The 23,466-nt window shown below is 42.1% G+C and overlaps 3 protein-coding genes across 8 annotated transcripts in view; 2 read left to right on the top strand and 1 right to left on the bottom strand.

Moving 5' to 3' along the window:
* Window positions 1-343: 343 nt before the first annotated feature.
* Window positions 344-2,794, bottom strand: anapc16 (anaphase promoting complex subunit 16). Of its 2 annotated transcripts, none has more exons than XM_028970872.1 (4): window positions 2,720-2,794; window positions 2,210-2,370; window positions 907-981; window positions 344-801 (listed from the first exon to the last, which is right to left on the bottom strand). In XM_028970872.1, the coding sequence occupies exons 2-4, from the start codon at window positions 2,349-2,351 to the stop codon at window positions 692-694; spliced, it is 327 nt and encodes a 108-aa protein (XP_028826705.1). In that variant the 5' UTR covers window positions 2,352-2,370; window positions 2,720-2,794; the 3' UTR covers window positions 344-691. The 2 variants fall into 2 exon arrangements, with proteins under 2 accessions (XP_028826705.1, XP_028826704.1); XM_028970871.1 differs by having other exon boundaries at window positions 2,623-2,753.
* Window positions 2,230-22,618, top strand: ascc1 (activating signal cointegrator 1 complex subunit 1). 4 transcript variants are annotated; one of them, XM_028970868.1, is made up of 11 exons: window positions 2,230-2,420; window positions 3,076-3,205; window positions 3,285-3,384; window positions 3,509-3,606; window positions 4,968-5,146; window positions 5,892-6,025; window positions 6,674-6,793; window positions 7,322-7,446; window positions 8,075-8,148; window positions 10,894-11,050; window positions 18,347-18,571. In XM_028970868.1, the coding sequence occupies exons 2-10, from the start codon at window positions 3,088-3,090 to the stop codon at window positions 11,008-11,010; spliced, it is 1,065 nt and encodes a 354-aa protein (XP_028826701.1). In that variant the 5' UTR covers window positions 2,230-2,420; window positions 3,076-3,087; the 3' UTR covers window positions 11,011-11,050; window positions 18,347-18,571. The 4 variants fall into 4 exon arrangements, with proteins under 4 accessions (XP_028826701.1, XP_028826700.1, XP_028826698.1 ...); XM_028970866.1 differs by having other exon boundaries at window positions 2,232-2,921; XM_028970867.1 differs by lacking the exon at window positions 18,347-18,571 and adding an exon at window positions 22,485-22,618 and having other exon boundaries at window positions 2,231-3,205.
* LOC114784956 (testican-2) overlaps window positions 11,034-23,466 on the top strand; it is a 45,509-nt gene continuing 33,076 nt past the window's right edge. The window contains exons 1-2 of one of the 2 annotated variants that reach the window (XM_028970864.1): window positions 11,034-11,050; window positions 22,485-22,804. In XM_028970864.1, coding sequence (XP_028826697.1) covers window positions 22,604-22,804 — 201 coding nt within the window. In that variant the 5' untranslated portion in view covers window positions 11,034-11,050; window positions 22,485-22,603. Of the gene's footprint in view, window positions 11,051-22,104; window positions 22,805-23,466 lie in introns of those variants that run through there. The other variant, XM_028970863.1, reaches the window with a different exon arrangement.

Here is a 23,466-nt window from a genome sequence, read left to right as displayed (position 1 = left end):
GAATCCGCACACGCACAGCAGAGGCTTCTGTATCCAGTTGTAAAAGCCCAAGGCACCCTAAAATGGCAGGGCGGGTGCTGCCTAAATTACAGGGTAACCGTAATTCAGGCAGATGCTCGAGAAGATACCTGATGGTGCCATTCATTCATCTCACAAATACAGCGCTGGAACTCAGAAATTGTTCAGGAAGGGACCATCCAAAAGTGTGAAATGTTTTTTTTTCTTCTTAAAGTGAAAGTGTTAATAGTTTCATTAGAGAAAAAGTGTTGATTTCAAGACATACTGTAATGACTGATCTTCTACAAGCACAATTTTGAATCTGAAATTAATCATACAAAATAGCTCTTATGACATCTTTATTACATTCACAACAGCCACATGAGACTTAATTTATGAGCTAATTAAGCTCAGTGGACTGCAGATTCCTATGATTATGAAGAGAAAATATTGTAAAGACATGATACAATGTGCAAAAATCTGTTACACATCATGACTACATTAAATAAAAAATGTATTTAAAAACTTATTTATGAAGACTGACCAATAAAAAAAAAAAATTTAAAAAGTTAAATATATATCTGCAGAAAGAGAATCATATTGGTCATATTTCTGCAAAGTCAAATGACAATCAAGTTTTATTTTCTGAAGCCAATGTAAAGAAATCATCATGTCTGCAGAACAGTTCATATGTTTATGAGGTGGTAAATCCCAAAAGCTGTTCAATTGGTTTGTATCGCCACTCATCTGCTTCTAACTCCTCCACCAAGCTTGCTAACTTTTCCATCCGGGATACCTGTTGATCTGAAAGCAGAGAACAAAAGTCAAATGTGTTCGATGCCACAATACAATTTTTTTTTATTCCCCAAAAGGTTACAGAATTGGATGATTTTGTGTCTCTTCACTCACCATGTTTCACTTGCTTCAATGTTGATGCAACTTGATAGCTGAACACAGACTCGCACAAGAATCTATCAGAGCTATCTGAATCCAAATGGGAAGAGAAAAAAAAAAAAAAAAAGCCCTGTGACAATCTCAAAAAACATAAAATTCCTAATGTGCTTGTCTAAACAGTTTCTATTAACATGCTGGACAAAACCACAGATGATCTGGTTCACCATGTTATAAAACGACAGAGGTAAAATACGATTATGTAACCGCTCAATGCTGTGCCAAATATGGGCCAGTATCTGATGCAACATAGAGCCACCCAAATGTTTTAAAAAGGAACACACACAAACCAGTTCGCTCTATTATGAACACTGTTTGTTTGTTGTTGTTTTTTTTTTAATATTGTGATGAAATGTATGTTTGATGAAATGACAGTAAAACAGATAACTGATCAGGTCCCGGTGTTTTTATTTTTTTTTCCTGGCTTAACACTGCGTGCGAACATCATGTTCTCACTTATGAAAGTGTTCAGAACTAAGTGTCCAATTAGAATTGTGCTAAATATTTCCCCAAATGGCCTGAGATACCATGCCTAATATATTCTACAGGCACAGAACTGTCAAAACAACTTGTACGCAGAAAAAAATAAATAAAAGAGAGAAGTGATGGTGATAAAATGCGAACAATTATTACACAATAAACTTTAGCAAGTTAAGCCACAGTGGCACTGAACCAATAATGATGTTGGAAGAGAGTTAAATCTCATGTAAAACTCATGTTAAGCCGGACTTTGCGGTGGACGACCAAAATCCATGATCAGAAGCAAACAGCACATGGCCAATCCCTATATGGGAATGTGGTCCAAGATGCTCAGTGCAAAACTAAATATCCTGTCTTGGCACCAATGAGTTAAACGGGCAGGGTAGACCAGACCCACCATACTTACCATTGTGGCGACCGGTTGGGCTGAAATACTGTCTATTCTTGGCCCCAACATTCGCTCACATTAAATCAGTGAGTCGCAGTGCAGAGCGACAAAACCACCGTAATTCTGTTACGTTCGTACAGCAGACATAAAGAGAACATCTGTCAAGTGCAACGGCATTTATCAGACGCCCTCATCCAGAGCGACTTAAGTGTCTTGCTCAGGGACACAATGGTGATAAGCAGGGTCTGAATCATAGGTGGGTGTGTTACCCACTAGGTCACTACCACCTCATATTATATTTAATGCCTACATATGTGTCATTACATGAATATTATATATAAATAACTTCCACTAGATGAGACATATTTATCTGCATTAAGCCCAGTGGCCCACCTTCCATCATCTCCCCTGTTCCTTTGGGATAAGTGTACAGGACCTTCCGAGGCGGGAACAGCTCAGCAGCACTGAGGCCCGATCCGGTGACCGAACTCCCACTGACCCCTCCGGCCGAGGATGAGGACGAGGAGGCCGCCATTCCGCCGCGCAGCACCCGCCTGGGTTGAAAACAGTCATTGTTGGAAACAAACGCTGCACTTATGTCTGTGTGGGTCTTTTTCTCGTTCCGAAGCGGACGCGAATTGTCCGTTTCGGCGCGGCGAAGTTTATTCTAGTGTCTGGAACCACTGCAGCAACCATTTAGCGACAGAAGGGCGAATATAGAGAGGCTCCGTGTATTAACATCGGCTAAACAAACGAGCAGCTAAAGCTAGCTAGCTAGCTCCACCTTCCCCGAGACTGGAACTCACCGCATCCTCCGCGAGTTTCGCTAACGGCTACTCTTAGGAGTCGAGGGTCCGAAATGAGCACAGAACATTTTTTTAAAGTTGCTTGTTCGGACCTTACCGTGTTTATATTGCGTTTTCTGCGCCGTCTTACTGGTAAACGTTCCGAGGAGCTGAGGCGCGAAAGCGCCTCTAGCGTCCGGGAGGAGTCGGAACAGCGCTAGCATAGACAGCTAACTTCGCCAAGCCATTCGAAAGCTAACCTAATGTTAGCTTGCCTTTTTCCTGAAGTGTTCTGAAGTTCTTTTTCTACTTGCCACTAGGTAGTCAGTTCGAAACTCTTTATTTATTAAAAGTGTATCGGGTGGCCATGTTTTATTTCAGACATGCATAACATTGAGAGCTCAAGCAGCGTTGTGAATTGCGAGCACGTCTTTATAGTTTAGAGTTGTAATCTTCGCCGCCTGGTTGTTTTAGACTGGCCAGAGGATGGAAGTGTTGCGCCCCGCACTTATAAACATCAACGGACGGGTTTACAGAAAGAACCCCGTCAAAGAAGAGCACCACGATGGTGAAGAGGATGAGGACATTTCGTACTCCGGTCCAGGTAAGTCAGGTGTGGAAAATGGCATCTATTCGTTTATGTCTCTCGTGACACATTTGTGGTGGATTTGTGTCGCGGACAGCTGACCTCCAGGGTGCAGAGGAACCATGCGACGTGCATCCTATTGAACAAACCGAGAAGGGCTTCCGGTGTGCAGTTGATGTCCCAAGTGTCCTTTACAAGTTGGTATTAAAATCTCGGTTTTGCCTCCACTGCATGTTTATTCGTGCTTATGCGAAATAAACCAAGCAAGGTTGCATATGAGCAATTGATCATCACATGTTTTTACCCCTGTGATCTTTACAGATACATCATTGGAAAGAAAGGAGAGACGCGGAAGCGGCTAGAGTCTGAAACAAAGACTTCAATCAGCATTCCCAAACAAGGAGTAGAAGGAGAAATAGGTGAGCAGTAACGTCCCGTTCGTTACACTGTAATGCGACAGGCAATAACTGTATCTGGCAACGCTTGTACTAGAGTACAGTACAGGCCAAAAGTTTGGACACACCTTCTCATTCAATATGTTTTCTTTATTTTTATGACCGTTTACGTTGGTAGATTCTCACTGAAGTCATCAAAACTATGAATGAACACATGTGGAGTTATGTACTTAAAAAGGTGAAATAACTGAAAACAAGTTTTATATTCTAATTTGTTCAAAATAGCCACCCTTTACATTCTCTCGATGAGCTTCAAGAGGAAGTACATGAAATGGTTTTCCAATTGTCTTGAAGGAGTTCCCAGGGGTGTTTAGCACTTGTCGTCCCCTTTGCCGTCACTCTGCGGTCCAGCACACCCCAAACCATCTCGATTGGATGGAGGTCAGGTCTCCACTTTTTGTTAAGTACATAAGTACATGTGTTCATTCATAGTTTTTATGCCTTCAGTGAGAATCTACCAACGTAAATGGTCATGAAAATAAAGAAAACACATTGAATGAGAAGGTGTGTCCAAACTTTTGGCCTGCTCTGTAAATCAGTCTGCCTGTCTAGTTCTGAAACCTGGATAAATGTTAGTGATGGGGTTTCTAAATGTGGATATTTCAGTACCAGGGCCACATGGTTTGGGGTAAAAGATCATATTGCGATTACTGAGATCAGTGGTTGCATATAAATAAAACACCCAGGGTTCGGTTTACAAATTTGCTATATTGCCTCATGTTGACACAGTTTTGACTTTGCATATTTGTACTTCTATTTGTTCGGTCAGTCTAAAGCCAAAATATTTCCATACATTCCATATACATTCTGTTATACATTCTGCCCTTGAATGGGGTGGGTGTGGCTTTGACATAAAACCCTGTGAAAAGTCAATAATAATAATACATTTGCTGTATTTATTTGGCTCATCACCTGCCACAGAACAGGAGTTAGCCCCGGAGTATTATATATGTTGTACATGCGGTGTTCCAGACTGCAGTCTTCGCTCTTGTAGCAGCAAGTCGACCCTGCCTTCCCCTACTCTATTCTGGAACACGATTAACAGACTGAAGCCAGACTGAGCAGCAAGTCTTCGAGAGAATGACAGATAATATATTGTCACTTCAGTCATAATATAAATTGCATCATTTTGCTTTCATGTAATTGCATGATCTGACATTGCGATTAGATTTATAGTGCAGCCCATTCAGGTGCATAGTGTGTAAACTAAATTCCAAATGTCTTAAATAATTCCAATATGCAGATAATCTTACTGTCCATTACAGATGACTTACACAATAAAGAGGATGTGGTGAGTTTAGTCATGGGTGTTCTTATGTTGACAGTGATCACTGGTGCACAGAGGGCCACCGTCGCGTCTGCAGTCACGCGCATTGAGGTCCTGATTGAGAGCGTTCGCAGGAAACAGCCTTTTACCCACTTCCTGTCCTTTCCTCTGAACCACCCTCAGATCCAGGATGGCTTCCTGAGGTTTAAAGAGGAGGTGCTGGAAAAGTGCTCGCAGGTAATCACAATAGGGTGGGAGAGGATGTTTGGCTTGTCTGAAACGTTCTGAGTAGCACATCATAATATGGTGCATGAACAAAAGAGAATATTCAATATTAATTTCATGTTCATCCTAATCTGTCCTTTACCTGTTGAGTTTTGACTATATTAATAATATATATGGGTCAATGGTGTGACAATTTTTTTGTCTAAATATATTTTTAATATTATTTAAAAACTTAAATAACAAACCTACAAATGGCTTCCACTCATTTCTACAATGGTTTATAATTAAACTGTCTTTTATCCAATGTGGAGAAAATCTGGGCTGGATGATGTAAAAAATGTCAGTTGTCTAGAGTTAAAAGAACACTTGACAGTTCACAGGGATCCTACGGTTATTAAAAACCTGGAAGAGTAATGGAATTTGAAAAGAGAACATTTTCCAGTCCTTGAGAAGTTTTTGAATACTAAATCATACAGCTCAGGGAAAGTGGGACTATATGTAATTAAATGTATTTTAGTAATTACAAAAGAAAATCGAAAAATTAGATTTTTTTTTATTGTATTTAATTTTATTGTGTGTCCTGTATCTTTTATATTGGTTGGTTAAACCTTGTTCTGTATTTTATTTTTTATTTGAATCACTTGTGGAGTCTATAATCGGTGATTTACAATATCTGCTCTGGCAATTTGCATCAGCCAAAGCCCCTCTGCAGTAATTGTCATCTCACTTTCTCTGTCTATGTCCCCTGTCCAAAAAGGAACGCGGAATCGATGCCAGCATCTTTCAGAACGCGGCCAAGCTGCATCTGACCGTTGGCACGTTGGCGCTGCTTAACGCCGCGGAAGTGGCCCTAGCCAGTGAGCTGCTCCAGCAGTGCCAGGGCTTCATCAGGTAGCGGCCTGTCTGCACGTTCGCTTCTCTGTGTCCTCTGTGTCCCAGGAGGGAGCGAGGGAGGGACGAGTGGGGGCAGTCTGATGACTCTACTGTAATCTGTGAAGTCCCTCAATGCTCTTTTGTGCTGAGTGGGCCTGTGAAGTGGGACAGATAAGGTTTTGACTCTTGACATTGTCCTCAGTGTTTTGATTAAATGTTTTTTTTTTCTTTCTTTCTTTCTTTCTTTCTTTCTTTCTTTCTTTCTTTCTTTTCTTTGTCTTTCTTGAGCATTGTTAATAGTATTTTGCACTGAAACTGAATGAAGAAGTAAGTTTTCAAACAAATAAGTAATTCAGTGCTGAATCTATAACCACCAGAACTGGTTTTGCTCCACATGGACCACATTGTTGGTTGCATCATATTTCAGCACTGCGTTGGGTTCATTGTTGATTTCTGGTTTGTTCATTTTCACACCTTCATGCATCATGTGAAAAATGAACGATGAGCTTAAAGCCACTGCATGTTCCCTGCTGTCTTGACCTGAATTTCCCTCTGGGGTCAGTGAAGCATCTATTTCTCTATCTAATTCTGTTTGTTCATCGGTCATTTGACATATACTAACCTTCTGAATATTGTGAGAGCAGAAATTGTCAAATGTTCTTCTAGGGACATAACAGGAGGGAAGCCTCTGCCTCTCACTCTGGCAGGTGTTGAGTACATGAACGATGACCCTTCCATGGTGGACATCCTTTATGCCAAGGTTGAAGTTAAAGATGGGTCAGACAAGTAAGTCTGCTGATAATATTAATACATTTTTGAATGGTACTGTGCATAAATAGCAGAAGACTAAAGTAGTAAAGTAACATGAAAAAGCTGCAGTAACAAATGACTTTTACTGGAACTTATTTTTTTTAACTGCTTATTCCATGTTATTGTTTGTGTGTTCTTAGTTGAATGAAGCTCTTCAGTGAAACTCTGTACTCAGAGCTTCATCTAAACCCAATTTTACAGTGCTGTGTGTGGTGTGATGCAGAGAGCAATGAGGTGCTAGGGTACGGTGTTTTCACCATAATTCCTGACCATGAATATGTTACACACTGTGTACTTATTTCCTGCAAGAATAGCATAAATGTGTCGCTTTCAGATGATCCAATGAGGTTTATAAAGTGGTCACTAGAAATATTACTAACTCTATATGAACCATGGTATATTTTTCCTTATGTAAAATATTTCTAGTTGGGAACTTTCTGAGTATGATCAGAATGTTTTTATGACATCAGGCGAGATCATAGCTCCTCCTTTGTGTTTTGACAGGTTGCAGGCCATCGCGGACAGACTGGTTGAGCACTTCGTGGCCTCGGGGCTCATGATCAGAGAGTGGGACCGAGTCAAACTCCATGGCACCATCATGAACACCCTGTTCCGGAAGGATCCCTCAGGTACGCTCTCCATTCCTTCCGGTATTTTTCTGAACGGGAAAATGAAGGGTTGAAAGTGGAACACCAACCATGTTTTGCTCACATCGCCTCCACCTCAGAGTTCCTAATGAAATAAAAATCTTTCGTAAGTCATTACGTGCGTTAACCAATTAGTCTGAACATGCCGGAGGAACTGGAGAAACAGTCATAGCAGAGCACCATGTCTTGTGTAAGGCCCAGACCCCCGTTTGGCTCTGGCCGTGTTTGCGTGGGTCGAAGGCCCCTGTGTTTTTCCAGTCCGTCCAACAATGAGCTCTTTGAGCCGGGAGGTGGAGCGGGTCCACTTCTGGCCTTTCGTACAACAGCCACCCCCACGTTGCCACTCCACGTGAACCCTGAACCCCCCCTTCCTCACCCCGGCCTGCCCTGGGGTTTGCTGTAATTGTAGTGCCCACATCCGAGTTGGCATCGCAGACCCCCTCAGCATTCCTCTGCATCACGCTCATACACTTGATTTAGATACATTCCTGGAAAAATAGCAGGTTTCTGTGCTGACGTTCAGCGTGTCTGTGTGTGTGTTTTTCTGTTTTCACATTCCTTTAAGGTTGTTTTTCTTCCTATTTCTGTGTGTGTGTGTTTTTTTTTCCAGCCGAAGACAAGGGTGGCTCTGGGAAACCAAATAGCAAAGACCGAGAAGCATTTGACGCAAGGAACGTACTGCAGGTCAGCAGCAGAAAAATCTCAGATTACCAAGCCTGGATGGAGTCCACATCCAGCGCCGGAGGCTCTCTGGCACAAAACTCTCATTAGATTGCACTGGTCGGGGTTCAGATGAAAGCCTCCCTTTTATTTAATATTTATTTACCCTCAAATAGTAGGCAGCATAGTCACCTATTTGAATATGAGCCATTCTCAAAACGATTTCATGAAACGACTCACTTGAACAGTTGATTTTTACATGAATCTATAGCTTCTGCAGTTTTTGAGAGTGCTCCTGTCATCTAGAACAGTGTACAGCGGCGGCTGAACCACTATTTTGTTTTTCCTTTGCTGTCCTCTTGAGGCGATTTTGAGTAATGTCTATTTCAATTTTATTTATAAAGCACATTGTAAAAACAACAATAGTTGACCAAAAAGGGTTGTACAATAAACTAATTACTGATATAGAAATAATTTAAAACAGTCACACAGATAAATTTACAGTCAATCAGAATTAAAAGCCAATGAATGAAATGTCTAATGTTGGAGACATCCTGATGTGCAAAGGCATTTTATTTTACAGTCTAGGGACAGCTACTGCAACAGCCCAGTCACCACTGTTTTGATCTGGACCTCAGAACAGCGAGGGGCACATGTTAAACATATCCTAGTGATCTATTGGGAGCTACGCAGTTTGAATTCTTAAAATAGCAAAAGAAGCAAAAATGGGTGATATGTGATCCCACATACATGAGCCGGTTTAAAGTCGGGCTGCAGCATTTTCGGCCAACTGTAGTTGGCTAATCAGAGATCGACCAGCACCTACATAAAAGACTATTACAATAGTCTGCAAAATAAAGTAAAGTCCAATCCAGATGAAGGTGACCAGTGGTTGACTAAGTACACAAAACCTGAGTAAAAGTAGAGTTAGAGTAAAATTTTACTCCCAATAAAAGTCCCCCATTTAAGTTTCTACTTGAGTAAAAGTACAAAAGTATTTGCCTTTAAATGTACTTAAGTATCAAAAGTAAAAGTACAGTGGTTTATTGTGGCTCTAATGTCTAATTTTAATTCACCATTTAAATGAATTTTTGACATTTTTATTGGACTTCCATTAATTATTCAGCCACTTATAAGTGGCTAAATGATCAAATATGTACAACATTAATCAGACACCCTTGTCTGGAACAACTTACAATCAATAGTGACAGGGACAGTCATCTTGGAGACACTCAGGGTTAAGTGTCCTGCTCAGGGACTGTGGCTTCAGACCCCCTTAATATTTTTGGCACAGACTTTGGAAGTCTTTGCAAGATGAATTTGAGAAAATTGTACGACTGAATGTTACTACTGAGTGTGAGTTACTGAGCGCTCGCCAATATTGAGAACTGATGGATAGATTTTAATAGATATTTTGTTTTTCACAATATAATTCTGTTTGGTGACTGTTTTAAGATACAGGTAGTCATTCATTTATTTGGTTTGTGGCCGCGACACTGACTCCTGGTGGTAAGGAATTACACACTGACTCACATTATGACGCATAGTACGGACACAAGTATATCAGCATAAACGTTAACAATGCAACTGTGTATGGATATGCATACATAGCTCACAGCAAGTACTTTTATGGCTTAACACATAGGTGTCAAGCTTGTGACCCACGGGCCTCATTTCATATTACACACAAACTATATATCTCCTAATGCAACGCTTTAGTTGCCTTGCCAGATGCGATCTGTACGGTAGGTAAAAGTTGTATTAAACACTATAATATTTCTGTTTATTACAGTGTTAATGTGTTATTGAAGCAGATTTTCTGAGCAACGTGTGTATGATGTTTCTCAATGTACAATCATTTAAGCTGCTAGTACCATACTTCATCATTTAGGATCTTTCAACATACCATATTAGAAAATACACTGACACACCCACTGTCATGTGCATCTTAGTTTTTAATCTGACTACATTTTTAAAAAGTAGTGGCATGAAAAGTAAGATTTTTGACAATGAAATGGACCAGAGGAAAAAATGTAAATACAAAAAGTACAGTAATGAATTACATTTATAATCATTACTGAAGATGATCTTTTCAAAGTCCCTAAAGCCAAGATTTTGCTTCACCTTTGCAATTACTCGTACTTGAAGTTTACCACAGTGTTTATCTGTTTGATAAAATTGGAATTGTTCCTTGCAAACCCAGGTTCCTTGCAAAGGGCATTATCTGTTCTATTTCTATCCCTGGTCCAAGTTCATGTCATGTTCTGCAGAGCAGGTGACAACATCTATATTTTTTCACCTGTGAATCTTAAGCATTGCCATAAGAATACAGTTGTTTGGAGAAAGGCCTTTATGTCTCTTCTGATGGGAGGAGCTGTTAATATAATGATAATTCTAGATAATAATGAGGAAAAGGTTTTGAGGTCCGCTGCCCTCCTATTTCATCCTGATTTGACTGTTTGACCCTTTTGTGAATGTGCTATGATTATAACATTATTAATAACCAGGTAAAATCCTTCATCTAATCAAAAACTTATGTTGCAATTGGAATTTTTTATCAATGTGTAATCAGTAGTTTACTGAATGATGTAAAATTGCATTGTAAACGACAAAAGTCTGTCGATTTTAGAAATAAGTGATAAAGAACATGTGAATTTCTGTGTTCAGGGTGCTTCATCACCTGGGGTGAAGGTACAGTTGTTGAAAGGTTGTGTGTGTGAGTGTGACACTTCGGTTGTTACATTAATTTTTTTTCCACTTGTTTTGCAGGAATTTAGTGAATACCATTTTGGAGAGTTTGAGATGAACTGTGTGCAGCTCTCCCAAAGATATTCCACAGAGCCCAGTGGCTACTACACCTCTGCCTGCCAAGTCACCTTCTCATAGGAACGTCCCTTCCAGCCTTCAGATGACATTCAAGTCATCGGTGAGCGACCCTCTTTGTGACACTTTTGATGCTGCAATGCAGCTGCTTCATTCATTTACATAACGTTTATTTTTTCTGATAGTTGCACATGAACAAAGACCATAAAGTAACAGGTTCAAACCCTAGTTGGTTACACAATCACCTATGAACCAGTTACTACCCACTTACTACCATTGTGTCCCTGAGCAAGACACTTAACCCTAAGTTGCTCAAGGGGGACAGTCCCTGTAACTACTTGTAAGTCACTCTGGATAAGGCTTCTGATAAATGCTGTAAATGTAACTGCCTGGCAAGACACTTCACCCTGAGTGTCTCCTGTAAGTCTGATAAATGCCATACATTTTACACACAAACATACACACTGCTATCTAAAGGTATGTAGACTAGGTGAATTGACTAGGAAATTGTTCTAAAAACTTAATATAATAAAATGTTTATCCATGGTTTTAGACTAATTGGAAATTAAATTAATTTAACCTGGTGCTAGCACACTGTAAAAATATATGCTGAACTATGATTCCACCACCCAATATTTTACTACTAATAAAATAATAATAATTAGTGCAATCTTAAACATCTACAGAAACCGTAAATGGATGTCTCCATGATCCATTCATGTGATGTCTCTCATGCAACCATCTTTCTTTCATTCACTGTCTTGATGTAGTTGCCAATTGAGTGGAGTGTTATGATGCATTTGACCTGAATCGTCCAACAGGTGACTTTGTGCACCTCTACCACCACAGCGATGGCAGCCCATCAGATTGATGTATGCAACATTAAATAGACCCATATTTAATGTTGCATACATCAATCTGACGGGCTGCCATCAGATTACAGTGACGATGAGATTTCATGCCAGCAGGTGGCACTGTACAGCAGTGATAGGACTGAGGGGGTCTGCAGTAAAGTAAGCAGTGATTATTTGTCATTGTGACGCACACAACAAAACTGACCTCTGCAATTCTCCCGACCGTGTAGGAGCAGGGGGAGACGGTACCTTATAGACATTTCCCGTGTTTGTAGTCTTGTCTCATACAATCATAATATTAATCTGCTTTAGACTGATATAAAGTGAAGTGATTGTCACTTGTGATACATAGCAGCACAGCACATGGTGCACACAGTGAAATTTATTTGCATTATTTAGATGAAACTCTGTTCAGTCGCACTTGTTGTGCATTTGACATGCACACGGCCGCTTAGCAGGCAGTCCTGCCCTTCTGTCGTGACCACAGCCCATGTTAGAAAGCAGATTTACAGCAGAATTGATTTGTGTGAACACCCCGCCTCCTCCTCACCGCCCTGCCTCCACTCCTCAGGACAATTCTTGGTACAAATAAACCAAAAATCAACAGTGGTAACCGCTGAGTCTTTTTAGACAACACAAGTGTCCACTTGAGCATTGATTGTTTCTTGTTGGTATAGGGTGGAGTGTACTGAGCAGTGGTTATGAAAAGGAAAACATGTTCCATGAAATGAGCTTTTTCAAATCTCCTATTTATTTTTAAACAAGTAGGAACATTTTGACTTATTTTTATTTTCATCTTACTCAACCTAGGGTGGGGGTAAAAACCCTCTTTACCCTGCCCAGAAAAGCTGATTGGCTAACACCTGGCCAATATATTTTGGATTGACGCCTGACCTTTTGTGGTTCAAAGACCACATTTTGTGTTCAATCCCCTTATCTATTGTATAAAATAAAAATCTGCAAATGCATGTAGGGCAACGTATACAATCAAGTGCATTACAATACAGTGGAACTCATATATTTAATATGCCAACCAGTATACCATAGGTTAATTAGTGAAAAGTTAAGTTATTTATAACAAAATCTTTAAGAGCTACAGAAAAAAATAAAGGGATTGGCTTCATGAAATTGCATCTGGAAAGTATTCCCAGCACATCTGGAAAGTATTCTACATTTTGTTAGGTTACAGCCTTTTTCCAAATGGATTAAATACAATTTTTTCCCAGAATTCTACACACAACATCCCATAATGACAACATGAAAAAGGTTTACTTGATGTTTACTTGGTGAACACGGAACATAACGTTAAAGACCTGACAGCGAACAGAAATGAACAGGGCAGCTTTATACATTTAATACAGGTGAAAACGATTAGTGAACATTTCACATGACAACAATGAAACTCCGGTGCAGATCCCGGACCGGAGTAACCCCATTTCGGACCGGACCGTGACAGAACCCCCCCTCTTAAGGCACGACCCCTGGCGGGCCAGACGAAGCAGTCCATGAAGGAGGGAGGGAAGTCCATACACAGTCTGAATGATTCGAGTGGACGAGAAGAGGAATCGAGTGGAATCGGTTTGAAAAAGGGGGAGAGAAAAGATGAGATGAGCGGAGAGGAATGATAAATTAATGAACGAGTAGTCCGGTATTCACGATGGACGAGCGGTAGATGTCCTGCGCAAACGGCTTCAGGCCAGTGTGGTACCGGCACCTCGTCCACCGTCCGCATGTGTCCGCCGTTCACGGTCAGTCTCCGGCTCGCCCCGCTGAATGGCCGCTCCTCACCTTCAACGCCGCCAGACACGGGACTGAGAGGCAGGGGTCGGGACCCTGCAGAACAAGAAGCCATGGAAGGCCAGGGATGAGGAAGCTGGCGGCGTCCTCCCGGCGAGTCACGGCTCCTCTGATCTCAGCGGGGCTGCATCCAAATGTAGGGTCAGGTCTTTCCGTCACGTCCATGCGGGCATGACAAGGCTAGTGCACGGAGAGGAGGACAAAGAGTGACGAGGATACGAGGAATGAAGGACACTATCACCTGACATCATGAAACAGGGGTTTAAAGGTGAATCACAGGACGGGGGACAGGGGAGACATCTGAGACGTTGACATAGGTGAACACGGAACATAACGTTAAAGACCTGACAGCGAACAGAAACGAACAGGGCCGCTTTATACATTTAACACAGGTGAAAACTATTTGTGAACATTTCACATGACAACAATGAAACTCCGGTGTGGATCCCGGACCGGAGTAACCCCTTTTCGGACCGGACCGTGACACCTCAAGTCTTTTTTTAATATAATGGCACAATCTTGGCACACCTATACTTGGCCTTGCAGCACCTCTCAATCTCCATCAGATTGGATGGGAACTATCAGGGCACAGCCATTTTAAGATCTCTTCAGAGATGTTCAATTCTGGGCTCTGGCTGGGCCCCTTAAGGACATTCACAGAGTTGTTCTGAAGCCGCTCCTTTGATATCTTGGCTGTGCTCTTAGGGTCGTTGTCCTACTGAAAGATGAACCATTGCCCCAAGAGCACGCTGGAGCAGATTTTCATCCAGGTATGTCTCTGTACATTGCTGCATTCCTATTTCACTCTATCCTGACTCGTCTCCAAGTTCCTGCAGCTGAAAGACATCCCACAGAATGATGCGGAAACCACCATGCTTCACCTAGTGGTGCCTGGTTTCCTCCAAACGTGACACCTGGCATTCACACCAACTCTTTGCTTCGTCAGACCAGAGAGTGGCTTCCGTCTGGCCACTCTACCATTGGTGGATTGCTGCAGAGATGGTTGTCCTTCTAGAATGTTGTCCTCTGTCCACAGAGGATCTCTGGAATGCTGACAGAATGACCATTGGGTTTTTGGTCACCTCCCTGACTAAGGTCTTTCTACCCCAATTACTACCGGCCAGCTCTCGGAAGAAAAACGGCACTGTGCTCATTGGGGCCTACAAAGAATCAGTCATTTTTCTGTAACCTTCCCCAGATTTGTGCTTCGAGACAATCCCTGTCTCAGAGATCTACAGACAATTCCATTGACTTCATGCTTGGATTGTGCTCTGACATGGACTGTAAACTGCGGGAACTTGCACTTAAACTGCAGTTTGTTTGTTTGTTTGTTTATTTATTTATTTATTGTAATGTTTAATATTTATTTATTCTGTTCTTCTATCCTTCTAGAAGTGGTGGATTTCTTCATGCTTCATGTTGTTTTGGTGTCGTGTCTAGGCCTGTGTGACATTTCCTGCTTGTTAAGTGCATTTTGTGTGTGTATGTGTGCTCCTGCTGCTTTACTTGCAACTTTCCAAGAAGAGAAAATAAGCAAGTTGTCTCCCGTCTTAATTAGTCAGCTCCTTGTTTCCTGCAGAGAAAGATGCACCAACAAAAACCCCCAAAGGATTCTGGGAGTTTTTGCTGGGCCCTTTCTGAGCCACTTGATAAATGAGCTCTCATGGCTGAGGGTGGTACTGTTACATAGATTCTGCTTCACGGACACTTTGATTTTTGAATGGTGTGTGTGTGTGTGTTTAATTAGTGTGTGTGTTAGTGTGTTTGGGGGGTTGAAAGAGTGCAACTGCTTGCTCTATTCCTGGGGGATGAAAATTGTCCAGAACATCAATGCTGTTTTGCTCCTCAGTCAGCAAAGCTAAAAGAGACATCATCTTCCTGTTCTTATTCAAAAAGCGCATCCTTACAGAGTCATGCTGGGTAAACATGACTGATGGGAAAACTAAGTACCAACATGAAAGTGCATATTACCAATTCTTTTAATCACATATTCCGGTCTTTTAGATGCTTAATACCTGCATAGCACACATTTACAGCATTTGGAAGGCATTTATGAATGTTAAGACGATGCTGTATAAAGGAATGTAGATGACTTTGTTTTTCCTACGGTTTGAAGTTTGGAGTAGCATGTTGCTGGACCGAATGTAGTGAATGCAAAACCTTTTAATGAGAGTGCATAATGATGTGAGAAATAATTAGATGAGCTAATGATATTATATGTTCGCCATAAACAAAATATATGGAAGACCGATGTATTGCAATAACAGGCATTTCAAAAGACATCTGTCCTTTGTAAACTGCAGATGCAGTGAAATACACATCCTTCAGGTTGACTTTTATGGTCAGACAAAATGTTCTCACGGGCTGTAAGATGCAGGTTTTTGATTTAAGGGACACTGTAGCTACTGAAAGCCGATTCGACCCAGTTTAAGTAAGAGCAAGATTAAACGCAGAGAATTGGTTAAATGTGACTGTCAACCGGTGATTGCCTTGCTGCTTCATGTCTGAGCAGCACCAGCACAGCAAAGCTAACAGACTGCAGCGTGGTCACCACTTCAGTAGAGAAGAAAAGCAGGAGTCCTTCCAATTAGGCATCTGCAGTTTGAAATGAAAAAGCCTCCAGGGAGCCCAATAGCTGCAGTAAAGGAGCCGTCTCTCATGTAGTTCTGTGTTGTATAGCTCTGGGTCCCAGCTGTTGGGTCCTTCTAAGAATGTGCTAGTTTTCCACATCAATAATAAAAAACGTTAAATAATTGCACTTAATGTATTTCCCTGCAATAAACATGAATTCTGCAGTGATGCGCATGAGACCAGGTTGACGGCTCTACATATTTCTGATAGCCGTTTTACTAAGGTAGCTCTTGCCTAGTTAAATATTAGGGGTCATAATTTCCCAGTGCTAAATACGATATAGTGCATATTGCATGTTGGCTAACATCGTAGTACAAACAAGAAAGAACTGCTAGCTAATTCTCTGTATGGGAATATGGTGCCTTCCACGTAAACGTGTGGAAGCTCTCATGTCGAAGTCAGAAATGTTATCTTGAATGGTCCCTCTTTGCCTGTAAAATTACTTTTTCCATTTACCCCCACCCCACTGCTCAATTGCTCCCTTTTTCTGTATATATAAAAGCTCCTTCGTTGAATGCGCCGCTTTACGTGGTCCGCTGTTGGGCACCAGGTGTTTTTGTCAGGCCACCTCAGCTACCCCAGCCACGAGATTAGAAGCGTCTGTCACATCAGGCGACCGTCTCGTTAACATTTGCTCCTTCGCCGCCGTCACCGCCCGTTTACTGTGGCGCGCATCCACAGGGGCGGGAAAACAAAACAACGCGTCGCTCCCGTCAACGATAAGGCGCTGAATACAGAGCAGCCGGCCAACAGGGAGGCTTCATTCCATCACTCTCCTTTGACACAACACCACCTCGCCTCCCTCACGCCTAAACGATCCGAGGTAATTGTTTTGTCTAGCTGCTGACAGAAGGCCAGGGTTGGTTTCTTTCGGGAATGTGAAATGGGGAAACCGGTTTCCTTGTGATAAGCCCACACACCAGTCGGCCCTGTCAGATCTCCGGTCCGCTTCTCACTCGCCCACATTAGGATCCCTCTTTCACGGACCCTTCCAGAACGTAAGTGGCTTTCTACTGCCAAACAGCGGGGCGGAATTCAGCAGAGGTGTGTTGGACGAGGCAAAAAGCAAGTTGAAGTATTGAACAGTAGGCTGAGCCTGTTACTTATGATGCTGTATACCTCTTATTGCATGCAGTTATAATATTTGGAAAAATATATGCCTTCGTTAGTGCCAAAAACAATACTCACAGTTAGACATTTGCACAGGCCTTTGAAACACAGTCTTTCGTGAATTTTCTTTAAATTTTACTATTCAGTACTATTATTGAAAGTAATTATTGACAGTTTTCAATTCTAGCTTGGGGTCACTGTGTGAGGGAGCCGTGTGCAACCTCTATCCATGTTCCGTTGAAAACGTGTAGGATGAATGCCCTACAACACCAGGGTTGGTCATCCTGGTTCTATTCTAGATCTTTTCTAGATTGGCATGACACAAGAGAATTTTGATGGGTTGGAAGTGTTCCATTCACAACACTTCAAGATTTTCATGCACTGTAATAACAGGATGACCATCATAAAAGACAAAAAGCACTGGTTTAATCTGATCCTTGCATAAAAGGTGGATTTTTAAAATATTTTATCCTGAGTTTAAGTTGGGTGAAACCTAATTGCTGTTACAGAACGATAAGCACTTCTTGCCCAGTAGAAGCCTTTAACATCCGCACTGTGTCTCCGGGGTCGAAGGTAAAATGGTAGTGCATTGTTTATGAGCGGCGTGAATTAACATGTCCTTTTCCGCTGTGGAGGTTAAATGGGAGGCAGTGCTATCCATCCTGATCTGTAATGAAGCGGCCGCTGCGTGGAAGCTGGGAGCTAAAAAAAAATAAAATAATAATAATAAAATGGTCCGCCCTGGCCTACGCTTTTCAGACTGAATTAATTTCACACAATTATCTAAATCCTATTCACCACTATCGCTAAGACAAATTGAATATTTTTCTCCCACTCCACGGTCAGGCTCCAGGCCGTTATTGCACAGTGAGTCATGAGGGGGGGGGGTTCCATGGCCTGTGAACGCTCACAGTTTAACTATCCTTCACTGATTGTTTCCTGTGCCGCCGAATAATCGGCCATCTCATCTGCCGTTTTTTTTTTTTTGTTTTTTTTTTCCTTCCCAGGACGGCGGTGGACCATGCTGTCGCTACACTAACATTGTCCCAAAGCAAGAGTTCTGCTGTGGCCTTGGAGGTTTTCTCTGCATCGGCTCTCCGTTCCCATGGTGCTCTGTGCCATGGAAACAGAAGGAGATGTTTGAAGACTACCTTCACTGCATTAGACGAAACCTTCATGTTGATACCATGTTGTAAATATTAAATTAAAGGTTGCTATTGCCTTTGTTGTGCTTTCTTGGGTTAGTTTTGAACTGTTTCAACAGTCCGGGATATTATTTTCATCTTCTAGAACCCAGCGTGCCTACAGGGACTGTATGAGGAAATACAGTCCTGTTCTAGAAACAGCACCAACCACTGTGGCAGGTTCATTCAGAAGTTTGCCATCCTTTCTTTCATATTAAATCATTTGGCACTTGGGCTTCACCCCTGCTTCTTCGGCAATAAACGCAACAGGAAATGCAGCTTGGATGATCGTTCGCTAGCAAGATACACTAAAACCGCTGTTCAGCCGGAAAACTCCCTCAGAACAGTTTGTGTTGCACGGTAGGGACGTCGAAATCTTCAGTGTTCTTGATAAGCAGTGATAAGCGCAAATTAAACTCTGGACACACGGCCTCCGGTGGCAGCCTAATGGCTCTGGCCTGGTTCTTTGTGTACCGCAGCTGATAAGATAGCAGCTGATAAGATAGCAGGAACGTGCATGCTTACAACTTGACATCTCAGCCTCTCCAGGAAGCTGATTATGCAGCAAAGACCAGTGAAGGTAAATCTTCACTGTTGCTCGAGTTGCTTTATGAACTTTCTTACAAACGTTGTGAACGTTGTGAGTACAAACACACTCGCCTATGAACCAGAAGACCCGGGTTCGAATCCCACTTACTACCATTGTGTCCCTGAACAAGACACTTAACCCTGAGTTGCTCCAGGGGGGACTGTCCCTGTAACTACTGATTGTAAGTCGCTATGGATAAGGGAGCCTGATAAATGCTATAAAAATTTAAATGTAAAAAATTAACAGTTTCTGGATAATGGTGCTTCAATATAATCACTGAACTAGGAATAAACTGGTTCCTTCAGCCGCAAGATACCAATAGTTACACAAAAACATTAGGTAACTAGCATTCTTATCTTACGAAAGTGGAAAGTGAGTAAACTTCACCCTGCATGACTGTAAGCCACAATCAACCTGCATAGAATTGTATTCATTCACTCAGACCTATGGGCAATTTAGAGTCGCCAGTTCACCCAGTGTACGTGCCCTTGTAAGGCGGGAGGAAACCGGGAAGCCCAGAGGAAACCCATGGCAACACGGGGAGAGCATGCACACTTTTTGCGAGTGGGCAATTAATAGACACATTTATACATTTTGTTCAAGAACTTTATTTCAGGTAACAACGCTGCATTGTTTTCTCTAAATGACTTGAACCTGAGGTGTTTCCTATTGTCTATCAGTAACACTAAAATATACCCTGGAAAATATTCCTTTGTTTCGAAAGGTGTTTTGAATGAATATAATATCATCTGAAATGGCAGCGTCCTGTTGAACAACACGTTATCTCCGCCACCACTTGCGTGGAATAATATCCTGAAATTTAACTTTTAATTGCTTATGCTGCTTTTTACTTTTTACTTCCCCAGACCAGAGCTTTTACGACCTTATCGCCCACATTAGCAGCAACAACAGTTGTCCTCTGTTGGGCATTGTGTGTCACTTTCAGCATTTTGGATCCATTGACTGCATTTGAATTGATAAGCAAACAGCCTCTCACACACATGAACTCTGGGGTTAAAAAAGAGAACTAGATTACATCAGTTAATCCCCCTCCCGTTTAATTAAGGTCCCTCCTGCACCGGGCCCGGCCAGGGGCTGACGTTGGCTGAAAAGAGATAGGCGCGCCCGCCTGAGCAAGGTGACTGAGGTAAATGGGATAAGCAACAATTCATTAAATCTCCAGTGGGGGGATCCACACAATGACCTTCACAAAGGACCCATTAATCCAGCCGATTCGCTTGGTTTCTTTCTTGACGTGCACAATGCGTGCATTATGATTGTAATGAGAGCGATTGTAACGTCCAGAGTTCCCACTCAACACAGGCTGGTTAGCTTTTCATTGGTCATATTTTAACCCCCTAATAAAGTGTCCTGATTGGCTGATTAGAATTTTGAGCCCAAGCTCAATTCTTGAGTCTGATCACTGATAATTTATCTGCATGTTTCATCGAGGTAGTGGGCGTGGTCTAGGTGTCTGTAGCCCAGACAGTCCACCTTCATTAGGAGGGAAGAAGGGATGGGAGCATGCGATGTATTTGACAGAATGTAGAAGTAGGGTGTGTGAGAGCTGTCAATCATGCCTACAGGCTCCGCCCATTTGAAACTTTGTTTATGAAAGTGCAGTTAATCTTCTGATTAGTAAGTTCTACCTCTCCAAGATACAGATAACCGGCGATCAGATTTCTCGAAATCCTGATGAGCTGATGTTACATTAGAAAGGAAGGAAGCAGCGCTGTAACTGCATCCTTGATAGTAGCCTAGTGGGTAAGACACTCGCCTATGAACCAGAAGACACAGGTTCAAATCCCACTTACTACCATTGTGTCCCTGAGCAAGACACTTAACCCTGAGTTGGTCCAGGGGGGGACTGTCCCTGTAACTACTGATTGTAAGTCGCTCTGGATAAGGGCGTCTGATAAATGCTGTAAATGTAAATGTAACTGCAGGGTTGCGGGTTCAGATTCCGACCTGGGAGTGACCATCTTGCCCTTTTAAAGGAGTCGCGACACCTCACGTGAGCAGGATGATTCTGCAACACTCAGGTTCTTTCCACTATGGACTGACACACACACACACACACACACACACACACACACTACCTCTGTTATATTGTATGATTATCTATCTGTAATATCATCTATTAATGCACCGTTCCATTTTGCACAGCAGTATTTGCACTATTTTACTTGTTTTTTTGTTAAATGTTATTCGTGCACAGTTTGTCTGTGTTGCACATGTGCACTTGTCTAACACATATTTAGCCAAAGTGACAATAAAGCTCTACTTCAACTTCGGGATCACGTGACGTGCACACTGCTCACCAACGGTGATGGGTTAAATTTGTGTGTACCAAGTGCTGGGCTTGCTGTGTATTACAATACCAATCACCTTCACGCTGTGTCTGTTTTAGTACCACATATAAGCCCCGATATTTTGATGAGCTTTTTATTGAAGCTCCCTGGTATACAGGGCCAGCTCAGTTTCCCTCGCTGTTTATTCCACTGCCGTCTAAATAACCCCGAGGGAAGATGGGCCTTTTTATGAGAACCGAGTAACAATAAAGGTGCGGCTGCAACAAGTCTGCAGACCCAGCCGCTCAGATGTACCCCGATGCCCCCTCCGCAGATCCCACGCTGCACGGAAGACGTTTATAGGTTTACGGAAGCTGTTAATTGCTGACGGCGAGGCCCATGTCACGTTGCACACCCAGAAGCCTCTGGGCTTGGCATGGTGCCCCCCTAATTGTGCTTTCGAGGTGCTTTTGTCTCGACACCTTCTGCAGTCTGCAAAAGCCGCTTCATGAGATGCTCATGAACATGAGATGCTCATGAACATGAGTGAATGATGAGGAAGTGTTGAGCATGAACCTTCAGGACCGTTTTCTAACTTAAGGTGGTGGAGAGAAGCCAAGAGTGTGAAATGCTGAAAAATTTGGAGAGACTCAAATGTTCAACTTATTACCTTGTTTGCTATTTTTCTGTTTATTACATAACCTGATGTGTGTTATTACATAGTCCTGTGTTTTCAGTTACTTCTACGCTGTAAAAAAATGAGTAGAAGGGTCCTATATTCAAACAGCATAATTCAAATGTGTGGAAATAGGTGTCATAATTCAATTACGTTAACCCAACAAATGATTTTTGAGTGTCTGTGTGTGTTATGATTGAATGGATGATCTAAATATTAAAAAAGAAATCCTTTTAGATGGCAAAGCACGTTAATGACCAAGCTTTTTAAAACCGGAAGTGTCAGCGTCAGGTTAATGAGAATCTGGCGATGTGGGGTTATGATGGAGAACACACACACACACACACACACACACACCTCAGCCTCTTCCCCTCCCCCTCCATTCGCTTCTCCTTCCTCTCCCAGATCTCAGCGCGTCTCGGATCGGGAGGATCGCGCCAGGAGGACAAAACGCCAAACAACAGCAACAACAGGAAGAGCAATACGAGTAATACGAGGAAGAAGAAGACGCGGACGGAGCTGCCATGGCGGGGATGAGAGACGCCGCGCTGGTGCTGCTGGTGCTGCTGGTGCTGCTGTGCGGCTGCGGCTCCTCCGCGGCTCCGGGCGACGCGCGCGCCGGGAAGGAGGCGGGAAACGCGGCCAATTTCATGGAAGACGAGCAATGGCTGTCGACCATCTCCCAGTACAGCCGCAAGATCAAGCACTGGAACCGCTTCAGAGACGTGAGTTCGCCGCCCGCCGCTGTCCTTTGGTGTTATTAATAAGGTTGTTATTAATATATAATAGACGTATACAGCGGCGACATGAAAATGGATCAATAAGGACACAGAACGGCACGGTTCTCCCGTCAGCTGTGGGAATTATTATGATTCATTTTCCCTTCCTGTATTGCATTCAGTTATTCTGCCCGTATGTGTCAAAATATTGTCTTTATTAAGGCAGAGAAGTTTGTGAGTACTAGTGAGTCATAATGGGTATGCTAGAAAACATTATCAATAAAGACATCACTTTAAAGTAGTTTTTTTTGTAAAATGTTTTTTTTATCATGATACATGATGGGCGTAAAACACTGTAATTATCCATAATTTAGGTTACAATAACATAAAGTATGATTACAGTACATGGTAAAACCCATATCCTGATGAATGAACATTTGTGTGAATCTATCTATCTATCTATCTATCTATCTATCTATCTATCTATCTATCTATATGAATGAATGAAAAATAATAATAATTTTATATATATATATATATTTCATTCATTCATTCATTCATTCACTGGGGTAGGACTGATTTGGGATTTTGACATATCATATTAAATTGACCTTCCTAAAGACTTATATTATATTATTTTTCTGATGATTGGAATTCCAATTGGAGAA

The sequence above is a fragment of the Denticeps clupeoides genome, chromosome 2 (assembly GCF_900700375.1).
Source record: "Denticeps clupeoides chromosome 2, fDenClu1.1, whole genome shotgun sequence".
Classification (NCBI taxonomy): Eukaryota; Metazoa; Chordata; class Actinopteri; order Clupeiformes; family Denticipitidae; genus Denticeps; species Denticeps clupeoides.
Note: the sequence above shows the minus strand (reverse complement) of the source record. Positions and strands in the feature narration are given on the sequence as shown.